The sequence below is a fragment of the Dermacentor andersoni genome, chromosome 7 (genome assembly GCF_023375885.2).
Source record: "Dermacentor andersoni chromosome 7, qqDerAnde1_hic_scaffold, whole genome shotgun sequence".
Lineage (NCBI taxonomy): Eukaryota > Metazoa > Arthropoda > Arachnida > Ixodida > Ixodidae > Dermacentor > Dermacentor andersoni.
In genome coordinates, this window is record NC_092820.1 from 47,247,013 (window position 1) to 47,268,499 (window position 21,487).

A 21,487-nucleotide genomic window follows, 5' to 3' on the forward strand; every position below is an offset into this window, starting at 1 on the left:
GGCTGCCGAAACCAGCCGATTAATGACCGTCGCCAAGAGAGCTATCGTGCCTGCAGTTGTGTCAGTGACCGTTAACAGAGCGCCATTTATCACTAACCATCGTTCACAACAGCGGCACGTTTTCGATACATGCGGTGCAGACACATATTTGACATGTGTTGACATGTTGACATGTGCACATTTTAAGCAAAGCTTACTTTTATTTACTATTACTATTTAACAGTACTTACTATTTAGTAGTGCTTACTATTTAGTAGCAGCAAATCTGCAAATAGAAAAAGATTCAAGATGCAAGAGCTTCTAGCTGCTCCTCTGAACGCACGATCGACGGTCCACTGATTGCAATGGCGATGCTACTGACGGAAACGACGAGTTCGCATGAGTCGGCGATGCGCCCGTAAAGTTGGCTTCGCAGCGGCGCGGATCATTTGACGTCATTTTTCGCGCTCGGCCAATAGCGGTGCGAGCGGCGCCGGAAAAGGTATGCGCAACTCTGCTCCCTGCGGGAGCATATACAGGAACACTACCTCTTGGCGTGCGTCGCGTACGTGTAGCTAAAAGCGTTTCAGATGGCGTGCACGTAAGGTACGTAGGCTTTTCACGTTTGCATACGTGAAGCCTCTACGTACGTGTAACTAAAACTGTCTATTGACGCGTGTAGACCTCCCTATACCTACGCCATCGGCGCAGGTGCGGCCGGCGGCGTGAGCATAACAGTCGGCTGCCGACTCTCGCGCGGCACGTGCTTGACGTGCGGAAGTAGCTGTTATTGAGAATAGATGCAATGAAGCAACTGGTGAGGATTGAAGACAGGCTTGTGCAGTGACTGAAATGCGCCTCTGTAAGCAGGGATCGTCTTGTTATTCACGGAGTGAACGTGTAGATGCGCAGCGGTTTCAGCATAGCGTTGTTTCATCGCAGCCGAGCACTCCTTCCCTTGGTGCAAACGAGATGGCGCCCCCAGTCTCATGTCGGCGAATTTTGTTTGTAGTTCGTCAGCGGTCGCTTCAGACGATGCGGATTTCGATTCATTCTGGCAGAATCGACCAAAGATCTCGCTCAGAACGTCGTGCAAACAACAAATTACGGTCAAACGGCACCTGTGCGCAAAACTACAGCGTGAACAAGCCAGCCGTTTACGGGAGAAGCATTCATGAGAGGCACGCGAGAAAAAGACTACCGCTGCATGCCGTTTTCATATGCGCGCAGCAGATGCTCGGCATTCTGCGGCGTTGACACGGCTGATCCACACATCAATCCACAAAACCACGAGATGAAAGACCAGGTTTTCGAACAGCTCACACGAGGAAGCGGTGCGAATAGGACGGTCGAACAAAGAAAGCGCGTCGCTGCAAACGTCAACTCGCCCCTTGCGCGCTCAGTGTGGACGATCGCTCGCAATGGGCCTCGAGGTGGTTAAGCGTGACGAGATATCCGAGATAGCCGATAGGTGCTGTGATTTGAGAAATATTCACTAAAATAATTACTTTTCACTCACTTGTCCTCAGAAAGAGTGTTGTTTTGGTCGCTCTCGGTGCGACAGCTATCACTCAGGACAGAAATCTCGGCGACACATTTTTTGTTCACTCTCCCTTTAAGCGCGTGCCATGAATACTGCCGTACATACTCGCATGTAGCGTTCTTCCACTGAGAAGCGTCGGATGTTCGTGAGACTCATATTGCCTGCAGAATACTAAAAATGGCGACTACAAGCGACGCCTATGCTTCCTGCGGTGATTGGTAATTTTTTGTTGTTCTGTTTTTCGACCCGAGTAGGTGTAATATTAATATCGACGTTTAACTGCGATATTTCTAATACTTATTAACCTTCACCGTAAATTAGAAATCATTCACGCAGAAATATGTTGGCATCACTGCCAATATCACAGACCGCCAACAGACGTGGCACGTGCATTATATAAATTGTATTTGTGTATTTATTTGCAAATATACTTAACTATATATTTCAAAATCGCAGTCACCCTACAATAATACTACAGTAGAGTGCATAAGGACCAGCTATAAACGTCAATACTGTCTGCAAAAAAAAAAAAGCAATGCGTGTTCACTTCTCACACTCCACTTAAAAAGGAAAATAATTGATAAAGGCCATATGTAAAATAGCAATACGCTGTATCAATAGCAAACGCCGTAAAGAAATTGCGCACACCAAGTCGAAAGTTTTCATGCGAGAATCAGGACGGCACTTTTTTTCTAGACCAGCAATTTATTACGCAGAAACAAGCGTCATAAGGAACCGGGTCGATGCCATTTGTGAAATGTACGCATGCTTTATTTTGCATGGGAAGATACGTTCTCGGCAGAAGCTGCTGGTGGCGTTGGAATTCAGGATTTTATATAGCAGCTGCTAAAATCTCGCTTCAAATAGTAGCTGGGTGCTTCTGCGCAAGAACACAAAGCTGTGATTGTATTTTCCTGCAGCATTTTAGTTTGAGTTGAAAGCCGTAGGAAACGGCGGGCCACAACCCATCATTTTTGTAGCCATAACAGTGAGGTCACTGCAGTAAGAACTACACCCGATTGCGGAGAGCAATTTTACAACGATGAAAATGCCTAACATGTAAAACAGTTTTGTATGTTATTAAGTCAATTTTAATTATCTCTGCTAAATTAAAAAAAGGAAAAATAGATATGAGTTGAGGCATGTAACAGATGTTTTCTTTTTTTTATGTGGAAAAGTCAAAGAAATACTCCGGCAAGACTGTTTAATTCTTGCATGTGGTAATTGCTTCGTAGACAGTAGGAATTCTCGTAGACTCAACGAGTTCCCATCCTACACGTGTGTACGATGTATTCTTTTCGCAGGGCGAGATTCTCGCACATCATGAGGGTAGTTGAGTGCAGTCAAAGTGAACGAACTCGTACAACATGCGAGAGTAGGAACCCTTAAAAAGATTCCCACATCCTTTTCACATTAACTATGGTAATGCAAGCACAATTATGGTAAGTGTCTGCATGAACGATCACTTCTGCTGACCTTATTGCAGCGTTGTGCCGCTGCAATCGTCATTTCATAATTCTACAGTCAAGAATAATTTTGAGGGGAAAACGACTTCTACTTGTACCTCAAAGAGTTCACGTTAAGTAGCTTTTCCTGCACCCCCACTCAAGCTTTCATTATTAGTGAAACCTCTCAATTTGAGAAGAGCAATTCATACATCTCACAAGGTGTGTTTACTGGTTCTTCTCATGGTGCTTTGATAGACCAAGTCTGCTGCTAAAGGCCACAGGAAGAAGTTGCTTGAATTAAAGCTTGCAGAGCACCAAAAAATAAAGAAAAACAAACAATTTCTTTTCGTTCATGCAATAGGACAACACATAGGCCAACGCAGTATCGCCAACGTTCATGTAGGTAAGAATGATTCCGCATTGAGAACATGTTACACTGAAGATATACTGAAGCAATTCTTATGACTCCGAAAGAAATATGTATTACTGTGGTTGGTTAACCGGTCACATTATGAGGCCACTGAAACATGTTTTATCCCAAGAGAAAAGAAAGATACAAGCGCTGTCTGAATAACAATTATTACTTGTAATCAAGCAACATAAGCAACAAGCCAAAATGTACTTATAAATGTAGCATGAACAGTCGGAGCTAACTAAATTACTGGGAAAATACCTTTCTGCCAGCAACTAAAGACCGTGGTGGCCTTGGTATTGCACTGTTAAGCTGAGTAACGCAGAATAATATCCTTGCCACAGCGCCCGCATTTCGATGGTGGCGAAATGCAAAAAAAAGATGCATTGGGTCCACGTTAAACAACAGCGGGTGTTGAAAATCAATCCGGAGTAGTCCGCTTCGGCGTCCCTCAAAGATTTTGTTGCTTTGGCAGATAAAACCCCAGAATCCTTATTATCTCAAGCGCTCTGTGGTGTGTGTCTCTTCTGTGTGTCTCGTAAAAATGTTGCGCAATCCAACCTCTAATAAGCAAATAGTATATGTATAAGGAGGAATGCTTATATAAGATCATTTGATAGCAGCCACATATGACCCGACTTCATACTTTCTAAATGAAGAAATCGTCACTTAGCTTGCGAAAAAATATGCTTATACCGAAATGATTGCCATTTGTTTCATATTGTTACGTGGTCGTGACGTCAAAGAACACAGTAGCAATACTGTGAAACACAAAACGAACTTTTATTGGGCGAACCTGTGCCCACAAAAGAGGCTACACTTATAGCACAACGATAGCGGTGAACACGGTCGGCGATCGTCGAAAATCTGATCAGCGGGTTAAGCGCGTCGGCTTTTATACAGCAGTCATCGAATGTTCCAGACTAATCGTTGGGACCCACGTGCCTTCTACAAAGTTCTACGCCATTCGCGTCACGCGACGAAATCAGATAACACAAGGTTCGGCGACAACAGACAGCAGGTAGAAGCATCGATAACTTTCCAGAAACCTTGGATACATGCAGGCGCACCCCGCGCTGTGCGATAAGATTTGTTAGGCGGCGAACCGTGGTCGCCCGATAAAGATAAGTACACGTGTCAATATGGAACTATATGCCTTAATTTATTTCAAACCTAAATATATGCGGAGTGCAGATTCTCACTGCCCGTAAACAATTCACACTGGTCCATATTCTGCATGTCGTTTCACGCGACAGTACAAGTTAACGATTTTTAACCTGTGCAAATGATTTTCAATCCTCTTGACATCACGGGCTCCTGGAAAAGATTTCTGGTCACACTTGTCTGACCATGGTGTGGCGTACAGACGCCAAAGGACAGTTTTTAGCTTGGTCAATCTTACAGCTTGGTCCCGCTAGGGGGGGGGGGGCGACGTCGATAACTTGCATGAATAATGATAACTTGACTGGACGTGCTATTCGGGGCTCCGTGGCGGCGACGAAATTATTAGTTTTTGTGCATGCTTTGAGCTTGCTTCTGTTTTTGATTTGCAGATTTTCTGCCTTTTAATAACAATTGAGTGGTTCTTCTTTTTTTTTCTTTTTTTGTTTGTCGTATTTCGAGTGCGCGGGTGTTTTTCGTGCACATTTGGTTTTCCAGGATTGTTAAAGCGTCTTTTCGAGCCACGTGCTTCAACACGTGCAGCCGGTTGGGACGTTGAGTGTTTGCAGCCTTTAAATAGTAGCTTGGAGGTGGCAAGATTAACAGCTATCAGGTGGTTTTACTGTGCGTGTTTTTGGTAGGAAAGTGAGAGCGGGGCCGCGTGGTTGAGCGCGGTCTAGAGCGTGTCATACCTTCGGTCTCCGCGGCATTGGTTGGTTTTGAAAAAACAGTGCGGAGAGTTCCTTTGCGACATTTTGAGGATTTGGATCCTGTGCGTATCGGTTCTTGCTAAATGGCACGTGCTCTGCATTGATATAGTGGTATAGTATTGTAGTATTTGCATCAATAGTAGCATTATTGCAGTATTATAGTATTTGGAAGAAGCCGTGCAATACATCGCGAGAAAGGCCGGTAAAGCAGGCAGTGCGCGGGGGGTCCCTCAAGGCAGATGAGGATACGGATGAGAATGGAGAGTGCATCGAACCAACCGGCACACAATGTGATGTCGATACTAGACTGCAGAAAATGGAGGCTTTCCAGGAAGACCTTGTCAAACAGGTGCAAGAGCACAAGAATGAGCTGGACAGGGAGCGTAATGCACGGAAGGTAGCTGAAAAGAGACTTGAAGCAGCGGAGGAAAAGCTGAACAGGGCCGCCATTGTGAACGAGAATGTGCGTGACAATGGAACGCAGACCTCCGACGCGACAGTTGGGGGTTTCACCAGGGTACGTAGAATTCGGACAGCGTGATGAAGGGTTAGCTGGAAAGAGCGGCAGCTACCTCGAGGCCGCCGCTCGGAAAAAGCAGGAGCCCAGGGGACAATGCCCCTTGTCGAGTTCGAATCACGCGGAAAAGGACAAAGGGAAGCAGGGAGAGGTAGGAGAGAGTGAAAGGGTGATCATCGCCGGTGACTGAAAGAGGGCTAGTTGCTCAAAAGCAATTGTGGAAAGGGTGAAAGGCGATAAAAGAGGGGCGGTAGGGACATTTCCAGGGTGGACACTGGGTTCTGTCATGGAGCGAGCAAAGAAATGCTCGCGGAAAATGCCCACGTGCGCAACCTTGTCATAGTAGCAAGTGGGCTAAATGACATCCTGAACAGGAAAGGGACATGACTAGCCCAGCGCTTGGCGAAGGGGGTGGACCACTTGCGCGAGCTCTCCCCTCAGGTGCAGATCGTGGTGCGCACGGTGCCGGAGGTGCCTGTATGTGACAGTCCCGTACAAAAAGCCGTAATGGCTGCTAATGAGGCAATATGGAAAATGAGCCGAGAGAAAGGCTTCGAGGTGGTCGAAGTAAACAGGGAAGTGAGAAGGTGTGGTGGTTTTAAGCGAGACGGGATCCACTTCAATTACACGCTGGCGCAAGAAGTGGGCTGGCGAATTGGTGGTCGCGCTGTTGCTTTTTAGGGGGCCCGCGTACGCTCAGGAGGCCAGAGTAGATAATAATGAATAACGTCCCCTAGCGGAACCTCAGAAGAGCATCGCCGTCGATAGCAAGAAAAGGACGAAAGCAAGAAAGAGAGCTCGCCATGCAATAGGCTACATAAAAATGCAGGGCGGCAGAAGACAGGGAAAGTGGGCAGAGATTGAGGAACAGTTAAATAGAAAACAAATAGGGGTGTATGTGGTTACAGAAACGCACCTTAGAGACTCAGAAGAGCCGCCAGTTAGTGAGAATTATGTTTAGGAAGGGCGCAACAGAATTAAGTCGGAAAGGAAGGGAGGGGGAGTCGGAATACTCATCCATCAGGGAGCCAAACGGAAAAGAGTAAATTCAAAATATGAAGAGCATATTTGGTTATCAGGTACAATGAGTGGAAAAAAAATTTTCTGGGCGTTGCGTATTTGTGGACCGGAAATAATTGCACAGAGAAGAATAAAGAGTTAGTGGAATGCATAAGCGCTGGTATTAAGGGTTTCGGGAATGGTGCTGAAATTGTCCTGTTAGGTGACATGAATTCCCTGCAAACTCATGGAACACGTCATCTACTCCAATGTCATGAGCTTCCTCGATTGTCACAACCTTTTTTCATTCTGCGCAACACGGTTTTCGAAAAGGCCTCTAATGCGAAACACAGTTGGCCATTTTTATTCATGATTTGCATGATAACCTTTATTCTAACCTACAGACCGATGCTATTTTTCTGGACTACACAAAAGCGTTCGACAAGGTTTACTACTAAAGCTTTCATATTTGAACCTCCCCTCTAATATCTATAAATGGATAGAAGAATTCTCGACTAACCGCTCACAGTACATCACCGTTAACAACTGCAACTCCAATCCTATCCCAGTAACGTCAGGTGTTCCGCAAGGTTCTGTCGTCGGTCCGCTTCTGTTTCTAATTTATATTAATGATTGACCAACCCAAGTCTCTAGTAATATTCGCATGTTCGCCGATGATTGTGTAATTTATTGCAAGGTTAATAACGCTTCTGACCAAACATCTCTTTAATAAGACCTTAACCGCATTCAGGAATGGTGTGCCAATTGGTTAATAGAACTTAACCCTAAAAAATGTAAAATCTTGTCCTTTACGCGTCGCCGTAACCCACTTCATTTCCCATACGTCATAGCTAACGTCCCTGTACAACCGGTTCTATCATACAAGTACTTAGGCATTACCTTGTGTGGCGACTTGTCCTGGAGCACACACGTTACGAACATCATTTCATCCGCTAATAAAACACTTGGATTTTTAAGACGTCATCTCCGCCAAGCCCCTAAACATGTGAAGTTATTAGCGTACAAATCCCTTGTCAGGCCAAAATTATAATATGCCTCACCCAATTAGAACCCGCACCAAGCTTACCTTATAAATGCACTCGAATCAGTCCAAAACAGAGCAGCCAGATTCATCCATTCATCATATTCTTACGACATCAGTGTGTCAGCTTTGAAAGCTGAATGTGACTTGTTGCCTTTATCACTTCGTCGCCGCATTGCCGGCCTTTGCTTGTTTCATAAATTTTTTCCATAGTTCACTGGGCCGCGCACCCTACATCGTCCCTCCAGCCCGCATATCTCATCGCACTCGTCATCCGCTTCTAGTTTCCCGACCTCGTTCCCGAACTACCACCTTTGCCGCATACTTTTTTCCCGTACTGCAGCAGACTGGAACGACCTACCCAACGACACCGCAGCCATCACCTGCTCATCCAACTTTGCCAATAATGTTACCAGTCATATTTCGTTGTGTTAACACTTGCTCACCAAAATATATGTACCCACTCCTTATGTAATGTCCCTCGTGGGTCTTTAAGGTAATAAAACGAAATGAATGCCCGCATACAGGATTTAGATGGCTATACCGACAACGGAAAGTCAATTCTAGACCTTTGTGAGCAACATAACCTTGTTATCGTGAATACAGGGCCTAAGTGTGAGGGGCAGATCACGTGAGAAGTGCGAAACCGGCAATCCACCATTCATTACTGTCTGATGACAGAAGGAATTCATGATAAGTTGAGAGAAATGGTCATCGATGAGGAAGGGTATAGCGGCATAGGGAGTGAGCATAAACGCATCATTTTAAAGATGGGGTATGTAGTTGGGAAAGAGAGCAAGAAGCGCAAAATGGCCAGTCCAAATCTGAAGGCTGAACAAATAGCAAATATAGTCACTAGAGTTGAGGAAGAAATTGGCAAATGGCAAAGTAAAGAGTGGGAAAAGCTGGTGGAACAGAGAGATACGAGAAACGATTGCAGAACGACAGAAAGCATCTCGACAGCACAGGCAGGCAAAGAAGGCGTAGTTGTCGCAGGATGAAGTAACCAGTAAATGGTAAATATACCGGGAGAAAAACTATATGGTTCAAATACTAGTGCAAGCAAAATTAAAAGGTGAAAGTGAACGTTGTTTGTCAGAAATACGTGAGAAAAGGAAGGCAGCACCTAGACTATTTTCGAGCCACATAAAATTATTAGGCAGGAAGTTAACTGCAATACAACAACATATCCTAGTCGAAGATGAAAACAGACTGAAATGAGGAGCGGCAATAAATTACATCTGAAAAATAACAGCCGAATCTTTCCAAGGCAATGATGAGGTTGTATTTGAAGAAAAAAGAACATGAAAGAGACCCAAGTGGGAAAAGAGCTCGTGCTGACAAATTTCAACTGGAAGAAAGCGGAAGAGAAAATTCCTAAGCGCACAGCCACAGGGCTAGACGAGGTTCCCCTTAGGCTGATTAATGAAGTAGGAACAGAAAGTAAGGAAGCTCTGGTGAAAGCAGTGGAACAAACTTTAAAAGATAGACGAATACCAGACAGTTGGCGACAAAGTAAAATGAATTTAATTTATAAAGGCAAGGGGGAGAAAGATAGAATTCATTCGTATAGACCGTTGACCATTGCATCGGTAATATACAGATAGGGTAGCAATGCAGACAACCAAATTAAAGCTTCAAACTTGGGCAGAGAATAATGGCATTTCGGACGAATTTCAGAATGGCTTCAGAATAGGTAGACGTTTAGATGATAACTTATTTGTTCTTACTCAGTGTAGTGAAATATCGAAAGTAGAAAGCAGACCATTAAGTGGGGCCTTTTTAGACATTACAGGAGCCTATGACAACGTAGACCGCAATATTTTGTGGGATATTCTGAAAGGGGAAGGCTTAGGTGACGATTGCCTACAGCTTTTGAGAGAGATTTACCTAGAAAATACAGTTTGCGTTGAATGGGAAGGGATGAGAAGCGAGGAGAAAGTTCATGTCAAGAAGGAACTGCGACAGGGGTGTCTTTTATCCCCGCTGCTGTTTATGATGTACATGGTGGGGATGGAGAGGGCGCTAGAAGGAAGTAATATCGGGTTTAATGGTGTCATACAAACAGGCGGGTACAGTAGTTGAGCAGCAGCGCCCAGGTTTATTTTATGCGGATGACATTGTGTTCCTAGCTAACAAGCAAAGTGATTTGCAACGTCTGGCTAATATCTGTGGACAGGAAGGCCGCAATTTGGGATTTAAATTTAGCGTTAGAAAATCAGGTGTTATGGTATTCAATGAAAACAGTGAACAGACAGTAGAGATATAGGGCGAGGAAATACCTCGGGTAACAGAATATAAATACCTTGGTATATGGATAAACGAGGGCAATATATATATGGAAACACAGGAAAAAACAATAACAGTGAAGGGAAAGAGAAATGCAGCAATAATGAAGCACAGAGCGCTATGGGAATACAATAGGTACGAGGTCCTCCGAGGTATGTGGAAAGGCGTAATCGTTCCAGGACATACTTTTGGAATTGCGGTTGTTTGCTTTAAATCAAAGGTACAATCAGGACTCGACGGGAACCAAAGGTCAGTGGGTCGCCTCGCATTTGGCGCTCACGGGAAGACTATAAACGAAGCTGTGCAGGGTGATATGGTCCGGACTAGTTTTGAAGTGAGGGAAGCTCGCAGTAAAATTGAGTATGAAGAATGGCTGATAATTATGGAAGAAAGTAAATCGGCTGGGAGAGTGTTCAGGTATCTGTACAGGAAAAAACATTGATTCACAGTGGACGAAAAGAACTAGGAAGCTTACCAGCAAGTATGCGGCCTGTAGGGTGGGCAACACAGCAACAAAGAAGGTCGAGCGGAAAGTCAGAGAGGCTGAAATAATCTCATGAGTGGCGCCCATGGAAAAGAAACCTGCCATAAGTAACTACTTAAGAGGAAAAAACGAAATCAGGAAAGAAACAATTTATGATAACTCAAAGGGAAGCTCATTACTTTTCGAAGCGAGATCGGGATGCCTTAGAACACGCACCTATAAAGCAAGATATAAAAAGGAAGAAGCATCTGCTTGCTGTGGTTAGGCTAGAGAAACTATGGAGCATGTTTTATTAAAATGTGAAGACGTCTACCCAGCGGGCGATTTACGCACCACTGGCCTCCTTGAAGCCCTTGGGTTCAGCGGGAGCTGTGGAAAAGTAAACATGTCCGCAATAGGCTTTGGTAAGAGGCGATTGGAGGATTGGTGGACGAAAAGTAGGGAAACGACAAAAAACGGAGACGTAAAAAAGCACAGTTAGCAATAGGGGATCCGAAAATTTGGCTGTGGGAGTTTATAGTGTTTATTTTTTATTTTTTACTGTTTAACTTAAGTACGACATTAGGCAGTATAATATCAAGAGATTGGTGGCGCAACCCACCACCCCGTTCCAAAGAGGACGCTCATAACATCCATGCCATCCTGAGACATACAGGACATTTAAGCAAGAAATAGCCAAAGAAAATATTTACGATAACTCTAATGGAAGCTCATTGTTGTTTGAAGCCAGGACAGGTGTACTGCGGACTAAAACATACCGAGCCAGGTACAAGAAGATAGATTTGTAGTGCGGGGCGTGTGGAGAGGACGAGAAAACGGCTGAACACCTCATACTCGATTGTAAACAACTTCACCCTGCAGTTGAATGTAACAGGGAACTATTAAAACCTTTGGGTTTTAAAGACAATGAAAGTAAAATAGACTTTGAACAGGTAGAAATAAGTAAACGGAGGCTATCTGATTGGTGGATAATATCAACGCAAAAGTAAAGGAGTAAATACATAGGTATGCATGCATATAGTACCGTTCAAGGCTAGCTGGCGCGCGCCGCCGCCGCCCGATTCAAAGGGTTGAGCCTCAATCATCCATTCATTCATCCATCTATCCATCCAGCCACGTCAATACCTCGGCGCTGTTTCAGTTTCACAAAACCTGGTTCGTAAGGACATGGTAGACGTGGTATAGCACCACAGATAAATCTTGTACCTCTATCAGAACGAAAAAGGTTGTCTGTATTAAACAGTATGCCTGGAAGTGCCGCAACACTGATTCGCTTTTTTGATTGGTAGTAATAAACAAACCGCCCATCCAGAACTCTCTAAGGACTGCTACTGCTGGTTTTATAGCCGTTCTTTTTGTTTTTCGCGCAAGGGAAATCAAAATTTCTAATTTCTTAGTTCAATAATTCGTACCAATCTACAGCTCTGTGTAGTCGTAAATCTCCGTAAGAGAAGCGTCAGTAATTGCGGCTTGCAGGTTTCGGCGACAGCACATACAAGCCTGTGTACTACGCGTAACATCTGCGTTCAACGCTTCTTGCGCTGACACTGTAGACACGACAAAATAGGTTTGGTTAAAAACACCGGCGCACAAGCTGAAGTTCAGAGGTATTTATCCTCGTTACACATGTTGATTCCTGACCCCAGACAGTTCGGCATTCAGGCGAACTGGGTAGTCAGCAAACGATCTCAGCGCAGGCACATGTCGCATGCGAAAATGTTTCTTTTTGAGCCTCAGAGCAATATATCTATTATTTTCCAGTACGTAAGGGAAAGTCATAGCGCACGATTTGCTTAAATTTTTCATCCCTGGTATTATATCAATCAACGACAGGTTTCCTGGGTACGCTCGAACACATCAGCATGATTACTATGCTCGTTTATTTCGTGTCGACTCCACAACACTGATAAGTCGAAGTCCTGGGTGTCGCAAATTACTAATATTCGAGGGGCTATCATTGATAATGTCAGTATGCTCTAAAATGTAGCTATCCGCAAAGCCAAAAGAAAAATGTAAACAGCGAAAGTGATCTTCCGTGTCAGAAATGCATGCATAGACGGTGTAGCTCACGCACCTTTATTCCGAGGAGAGGCACGAAAGAGACTTTTATGGCTCCCAAATTTAGCGTTATTCATGACAGGAGCCAAGTACCTGTCGCTATAATTCTATCAAGCATTTAATGTTCAATAGCCCCAATACTCCATGCGTACTGGAACCAGTGCCACACAAACGCAACCAGTGCAGTTCCAATAAAAGCCAGTAAGTTCTGCTAGATAAGGCGCCTCCAGCGTCATAGCAGTAAAACCAGCATCTCGCCAAGTGTAACTGAGCTCTTATCCAGTGATCTCTTTGGTGTCCTAGCGGCTCCCAGTGAGCGCCAGCGTGTCTAGCGCAATCCATTGTGAAAAAACTCGTTGGTTTCACATTGGCGAGCACTTCAAGACGCTGGTTTGTGAAATAGGGTTCCCTTGCGGCAGGAGATTCAAATTTTTATCTTGAGATTTCATAATTTTCTTAAGGTATGTATACATCATTATCTTTATGTAGTTATACCAACAATATTGAATGTGCCCATATGAGTTGAGGTGCTTTGAGCTTTTTTTTTTTCAAACACGCAATCATGTACTTTCAGTCAGGTGCAACACTACCGCCGTCACATCTGCCAGCGTAGGAAATGTTGCTCAAAGATAAGCCACATAGCATTCAGTTTATTTGTTTTGAAATTACCGTCATCATCGATGCCTTCCCAGAGCCTTAGAGGGAAATATTCTTTTTGTATTTGGTGACGTGGCATAAGAAATGAAACAAATAAGCCACGGATACCAGAAAGACACAGCTGAAAGCATACCACTTGTGTTCTTCGCGTAGACTCCTTCGTCTGTCGGAAATGTTTGACGCAGTTTATAAAGCGTACAAAAATATTAGCTTTACTCCAAGCCTCTCTCTGTTAGTTTTCTATCGCAATCAGTGCTTTACTTTTAGGGTGACAGTGGCACACGTATTTTTCGATGGAGTTTGTGCTTAAGAACAAAATGTTAATGTTAACTAGCTTAGAATTAAAAAGTATATTCGTGCTTAATGTTTATATTGTAACGAAGAAGAAGCGCCGGTTAGCCCGTCGCATCTCCAGCGTATGAAATCTAAAGAGGAAGTGCCGGTCAGTCAGGCGCATCACCAGCGTTTTACGCACGGGGCCGGTTCTGACTGCTCGCAGGGTTTGGCCTACCGCACCGACTTCAACCTCTCACTCCTTACGTACCCTGTCAATAAATACCTTGACAATATGGTCTAATGCTTAATTTTGAAATTGAACTGATTACGCAAGTGGTATGCATGCTGAATTTTAATGCATCAGACGAACTATAAATAAAGATGGCTTGTAGGAATGTTTCAAGGTGACCCTCGAGCTCATCATGTATTATTTATTCACGAGTACTGTAGGTCATTTTCCTGCACAATATCCACAAAGTGTACCACCATTTGAAATGAGAAATATCCTGGTTTGGGAAATGATTCTTTACTACTTCATAAGAGGATTATTACGAACTAATTTCATTGGCAGAACATTTAAACCAATGTGGTTTCGTAAGCCTGAATCAAAGTGCAGCGTAAATATTTCGTAGTACTGCATAATTAATTTTACGCTGCAATCAACGCACTGGGATTGCTGAGTCAGATGAATCAATGAACTGATTGGAAATAAATATAAAAAGGGGACTTCAGTTTCAAATAGGAGAAGGATAAAGAAAACAAATGTCATCGAACGCTTTAGCCCCATCCGTTTAGTTATCCACAAGGCAAAAGACTATTGCTTGTTCAGCAATCCAGATTGTGGTGTACTCTTGCAGAACGCGAAGCACTGCTCCAAGCACTGGGCTCTTTTCTTCTTCCAAAAAAATGGAATGTGATAGGTGATATGACTGACGCCAGACATGGACGACGAACGAAGAACGTTTATTCAACTGTACGTAGGAATATATACATAGGCCCGAGAGGCGTGATAACGCAGCACGGAATCAAGGTTCTTTCAAGGCCGCCATGACGTCACAACAAAGCGTCGCACTATTAAACTTCTTGCCCCCCCCCCCCCCCCCCAGGCTCTACTTAAAAGTTATCGTGTCTGAACCAATCCGGTTGCTAGCGCAAACGAGTGCTTCTACGAAGGATTGGTTCTTCCCTTATCGGTGGCGTTGGCTCTGACACTTGCAGCTGCCCTGGGCTTTGCTGTGGTGCCAGATTTACACATGTAGGCGTTGGCTCTGACTGTGGTGCCAGGTCTGTACTAACAAAGGTCGGTACTACGTCATCCACTAGAGGAAGTTGAAGAGTGGTCGGACTCTATTCTTCTGGCACTCGAGCTGATTGAGTCCTTTCATCAGTTAACGGACCGCTGAGTAGAGACCGACAATTTGACGGTTCTGTTGCAACTGGTCGCTCTGGGGCTGCCACTGGATCAGCATGGTGCGGGCGTAGATGTTCGGCGGGGATGAATCGAAGATGCCCGTGCACTTCCACATCGTATGTCACAACACTCACAACTTGTTGAACCACAGCTGCCACCCAAGAGGCATGTTCCCCTCGCCATGTACACAAGTACACACGATCACCTTCGCAAAACACACGATCAGCACCGCGCGACAGATCACGCTTGTTTTTTTCTGTCTGCTTGCTTTTGCCGCATGTCACCGACAAAGCTGGGCTTCAGCAAAGAAAGCTGCGTGCGTGGTTGACGCGTTAGAAACAACTGTGCCGGTGATTGCCCCATCACACTGCTTGGCATATTTCTGCAGGGGATGAGCAAATTATCAACACACTCCTGAAGCGACCGCACGCGATGACATCACGCTCCATGACTTGCTTTAACAGCGCCCGTTTTATCGTCTGCACGGTGCGCTCCGCTGCACCATTGGACGTGGGGTGATATGGCGCGGCACGGACTTGCTTCACACCATTGCACTCTAAGAAGTCCGAGAACTCAACAGACTTGAACTGAGGCCCGTTGTCGCTGACTAACTTTTCAGGCAGCCCGTAGGCTGCAAAGACATTTCTTAGTCTCTCAGCCGTCTTCGTGGTAGTCGTTGAGGACATCGGCCAAACTTCGACCTGTTTAGAAAAATAATCGTCTAGAACAAGGAACATGTGAGAATTGTTGCATGCAAAATCAGCGTGAACTCGTGGCCAACACTTCGACGGGTAGTTCCACAGATGGAGCGGCACTGGTTGGGCAGCTGGGTGGAGTGCCTGGCAAAATTTGCATTTCTTGACGTACATCTCGATGGCTTGATCCAAAGCCGGCCACCATACAAAGCTTCTGACTAGCATTTTCATGCGAGTGCTGACAGGATACTCGTCATGAAACAAGTCAACACACGTTCTCTCAACTGATCCGGTATTACTACCTGAATACCCCATGTTAGACACCCTTGCTCAAGGGACAATTCATAACGGCGCACGTGATCTGCCTTCATTTCTTCAGGGTATTGGTTTGGCCAACCATTCAGTGTGTATTCAGACACATGACGCAATGTCAAGTTCCGCTTTGTGGCTTTAGCAACATCCGCAGCATATAACGGCCGGCTCTCAAACACTGCCAAGCATTCCTTTGCAACATCAGTTTCCTTCTCAGCCTGTGGTAGTCTGGACAGCGCATCCGCTACTTCCAGGTTCTTGCCTTTGCGGTACTTAAGCCGTTAACTGTAGGCAGCAAGCATCATGGCGCAACGCTGCATGCGCACTGCGGTCAAAGTTGACGTTGGTTTGTCCTGGCCAAGGATTCCCAGCAATGGCTGATGGTCGGTGTAAAGTGTAAACACCCTGCCGTATAAATAGCGATGGAATTTCTTCCACCCAAAAACTAAAGCCAAGGCTTCGCGCTCACATTGCGGGTACTTTCTTTCCGCAGCTGTCAGTGTTCGGGAGGCAAAAGCTATGGGACATTCGCTGCCATCTGGCGTCTCATGAAAGATAACAGCGTTCAGGCCATAAGATGAGGCGTCGCGAAGCATGCCGATGGGCTTACTGACATTGCAGAAGGTTAACACTTTGCTGCTTGTGAGCAGCTTTTTGGTGGATCGGCACGAGTCGCGGCATTCTGTAGACCATGACCACTTTAGATTTCTTTAGATGCTGGTAAAGTGGCTGTGCTACAGTGGGTACGTTATCCAAAAATTTGGAATAAAGATTCAACATTCCCAGATACGCCTTCAGTTCGGATACTGAACTTGGCTCCGGCGCTTCCAGGATATCCTGTACTTTGGCGTCAGCAGGGTAAATGCCCTCCGCAGTCACTTTGTGACCGAAATAAGTTACTGAGCTTTGATAGAAACGACACTTGTCGACATTCAGTGTGATGATGAAGGCACAAAATCTCTGCAAGACAAGCTCAAGCGCATTTTGACAGTCATCCATGTCCGACCCTGCCACAATGACGTCATCAATGTAGGAGCCAACTCTCGGAATGCCCTTCAACACTTCATCCATCAGGGCTTGTAAATTGCTGGAGCCCTCGCCACACCGTACGGAAGGCGTGGAAATTCAAAAAGTGACAAACTAGTGTTAATGGTTAAAAGTGGTCTGGCTTCTGGAGCGAGCAGCACTTGCCAGTATGCAGCAGAAAGGTCGAGCACACAAAATATCTTTCCACCTACTAATGTTGAATACAAGTCCTCTGGTCTGGGTAGCGGGTAGTGTTCAGTTTTCAACACTGGGTTTACTGTAACTTTATAATCCCCGCTTATCCGCAGGCTGCCATCTTTCTTCTGCACGACTACAACCGGTGTTGCCCTGTAACTGTGTGGAAGTAGCCGAAGCATGCCCACCGCTACCATTCGGCCGACTAGTTTTTCTCCTCTTTCCCGCAGCGAATTGACCGTGAGCGAGTGAAAACTGGAGCAGCAGTCTGTTTTATCACCATTTTCGCCTTAAAATTACGTACTGCCCCCAACGTGCCCGGGAACACCGAAGAAAATTTTTCAAGCAGTGCTTCGACGCGGCTTCCTCCCGAAAGGTGACCGATCTGCTGCCACTCTAACTGAAGGCGTTCAAGCCAGTTGCGACCTAGCAGTGCCGGCAGCCACCTCCGTTGTCGTGTGATACGAAGATGGGCAGATTCATGTTCTGATTGCCGCAGACGACTGATACGTGACAGCGACCTTTCCAAGCTAACTGCTCTCCCGTGAACGTGCGCAATGACATGCTCGCAGGCACGCACTTCCCGTGCGGAAAGACAGAACTGTACGCACTCTCAGGAACAATTGAAACAGCCGCGCCCGTGTCGATCTGCATTCTCAATGGCTTGCTTTCCTCTTGAACATTTACTTCGCAACTTGATCGCGTCAAGTTTTTAAAATGCTACACGTATAACTCTTCTCCCTTGTCTTTTCCCTGTCTCTTGTCCCTTGTCTTCAGTGGCATCCACTATATACAGGCGCTTTGCCTTAGGGCCCATTTTCTGCAAGGGATACATTTTTGAACACTTATCACATTTAAAATTTTAGTACCAACACTTCTGCAATTCGTGCTTCCTGCCACATCTTTCACAAGAGGCTTCCACTGACAGCTGGCCAGGAGACTCCGCCATTCTTTTGTTCCTTGCGCTGTTACTCTTAGCCTGCAAAGAATGTAGCGTTACGTTTGCTCCTCTTGTTGGCATTACAGCGGCGTCTTTTGCCGCCAGCTGCCGATCCAATGCAATTTTGCGCGCACCTTCAAACGTTAATTTCTCTACAGTGAACAATGCGCCCTGGCTTTCCTCATTCCCCAAGCCTGCAACCAATCTGTCCTGTAATGCATCTTGCAAGAATGTGCCAAAGTCGCACTGCATGGCCAAGTGTTTGAGTTCAACAATAAACTCTTCGGCACCTTCATACTCTAGTTGTACGCGGTGATGGAACTTGCAACCTTCGGCAATCACAGAGCTTTTCAGGCAGTAATGCGTTTTAAGCAACCGCTGTACCGCAGCATACGCTTGTTCGGCGGGTGTTTTCGGAATACTCAGATATTTCAGCACCTCATCAGCTTCTGCGCGAATAACTGTCAAAGATATATACAGTCTCTTTCCTCAGCGATTTTGTTCGCGCCGACAAAAAGTTCAAGACGCTCCACGTATGATTCGAAGTTCTGAGTTTTAGCATCAAACTCCACTATCTTCCCGTAAGAAGCCATTTTGACAGTACTTATCACACGCTGTGACCGAAGTAGTCACTTCCTCCCGTCAACACTTCCGCTGGACTTCTGTCGACACCTCCGTTGGTTATCGTGCTCCTTGAACATGTACAGCTCAGTCAACGGTCGAAGAACATTCCGGGTGCTCTGGCTGGTCTTTCCGCGTAGAACGTTGCTTCCGCAGTGCTGAGCCAGCTCCGCGCGCGGGCGAAGTGCCTCGTCGCCAGATGATATGACTGACGCCAGACAAGGACGACGAACGAAGAACGTTTTTTCAACAGCACGCAGGAATATATTGACACGTGCACTTATCTTTATCGGGCAACCACGTTTCGCCGCCTAACAAATGTAATCGCACAGCATGGGACGCGCCTGCATGTATCCGAAGTTTCTGGAAAGTTATCGATGCTTCTATCCGCTGTCTGTTGTCGCCGAGACTTATGTTATCTGATTTCATCACCTGACGCGAATGGTGTAGAACTTTGTGGAAGGCACGCGGGTCCGAACGATTAGTCTGGAACATTCGACGACTGTTGTATAAAAGCCGACGCGCTTGACCTGCTGATCAGATTTTCGACGATCGCCGACTGTGTTCGCCGCTTTCGTTGTGCTATAAGTGTAGCCTGTTTTGTGGGCACAGGTTCGCCCAATAAAAGCTAGTTCTGTATTCCACCGTACTGCTTCTTTCGTCACCACGTGACAATATATAGGCCCGAGAGGCGTGATAACGCAGCACGGAATCATGGTTCTTTCACGACCGCGATGACGTCACAACACAGCGTCGTGCTATCACGATAGTAAATTCTTTGGATTGGCTCACAAATTTGGGAGGTTTTTACAAATGCTCGTGGTGCTGGGTGTTTCTGCACAGCCGAAAATAGTTTGAAATATTTTACTGAATCGAAGCTATCAATTCCATATGAATTCTCTTTTCTTGATTGATGCGTGTCTTCGATGTTTCTCGTTAAGTGGGAATAAGCAGCAGAAGCTTGATATACTTAAAAATATGGCGAATAAGTTTTACAACGTGTACCAGGCAAGATATATTTCTGGACTGCTTAAGGCTGCCAACCCTTAGGAACTTTGTCGCTCAAAACTATGATGTATGAAGCAATCTGTAAGAAATCATTGAGACTGTGGTTGGCGTTTGGCGAAAAGTGTTTGCCTCATCGCTGTGACGTTTAGTACTTTCGACATCTAATAAGAGGGTGATAACTAAGTGGGCTTTGTAAATTACTTACTGTGAATACAATACTTACTTGCTTATACTTACTTACTTACTTATTGTATTGAATGTACTGAACAAGGCGCAATTGTATCGCCATGTCTTTTTGATTTAGGAATTTAAAAAAGTGGGTGGGATCATAGGTCCCTGTGGCGCACGTAGTGTTTAAATATTTGCGGCGCTAATGCCCGAACCATACTGCAACTGGTCATTTTCCAGAAAACTCCTGGCAGCAGTGAACTCGATAAGTTGATTGATTAACACTGTGCATGCGACTTTATTAGGTGTTTTCCACGCTTTGAGGCTTTCCAAACAACCTAGGCAGTTAGTAAACGGCATTTCTTCGCAATATATTTTCTGTGCCACGCCGTTATATGTCAGTCGCCTTCGAATATGCGAGTATCACAAGAGTATCTACGAATATCATTCATGTCGTCCCTGTTGAGTTATTTTAATTAAGGTAATGAATACATTTATTGAATACATTGTTGCGCAAAAAAGGAAAATAAAGACTTAGGAGGACATATAAAAATGATAGGTTCGAGCGCTGAGAGTCTCGATGAAGATAGGGCGCACATTTTTTAATGTCTGTTTTTCCGCGGTTTGGCTACTGACTATTCAGTATTAGTGTCCTCCTGTCAGGCCTTTCTCCTGAGGCCCTATTTCGTTTGGTTCTACGAAGAGCGTTACCTTCGCTGGCTCAGGCTAGTTTCAAAGCCGCTCTCTTCCAGTTCACTTCGGTGGTTCGTCGAACCCAACGCTAGAGGTACTTCTTTGAATTTTTCTGTTTATTTGTTTATTGACAAAACAACGCTACATAGTGGTTTGTCTTGGTGCCAAGGCAAAAGGCGGCACTAAAAGCCACCTGACTAGGCCTTTGACCCCAGACAGCACGCGCAGCACATAACATGAGCGTAACATGCTTCAAAACACTGCAAAATATCAAACACATACAAATTAATATGCACATTCAGAGCATCAAACACGATAAAGCAATATAATCAAGAGTGACAGAATTAGTCGTGAACACATTCATCGTCAACGTGACACATAACTATTAAGGCCAATGGAAAACAATCCGATTGAAGAGAACAAAACAAATGTACACCAAAATTACAACTTTAGGAGAAAATACATTTTAGTTGGTTTTCTGAAATAAAGCAAAGAAGAAGAACTCTCCATGGTATCTAAAACGATGGATGACAATTAGGAAGGTTCGCAATTTGCGATTTTATTAATTTAATATCGCATCTAGTTCTCGTTTTAATTTTACAAAGTTTTTCTTTCTGAAATAAAATGATGTCTCCGTGTGTATATATGTATGAAAGAACAGCTCACGATGTGCTTTTAATTCGAGAATAATCAATTCCAACAAACACTCTCTATATAACATTTCTATGTGAAGTATCCGGTTCTCGGCAAAGAATGAGGATCTGTGATCATGACTAGGTATATTTTGAATGAATCGTACACTTTTCTTCTGTATTATCTGTAGTTCCATATTATACTTTGATG

The 21,487-nt window shown here is 44.9% G+C and overlaps 1 protein-coding gene across 1 annotated transcript; it reads right to left on the reverse strand.

Annotated features, from left to right (window-relative positions):
• Positions 1 to 15,348: 15,348 nt before the first annotated feature.
• On the reverse strand, positions 15,349 to 17,064 carry LOC129385910 (uncharacterized). The gene is made up of 2 exons (XM_055073068.1): positions 16,801 to 17,064; positions 15,349 to 15,687 (listed from the first exon to the last, which is right to left on the reverse strand). The coding sequence occupies exons 1-2, from the start codon at positions 17,062 to 17,064 to the stop codon at positions 15,349 to 15,351; spliced, it is 603 nt and encodes a 200-aa protein (XP_054929043.1).
• Between the last annotated feature and the right edge of the window lie 4,423 nt (positions 17,065 to 21,487).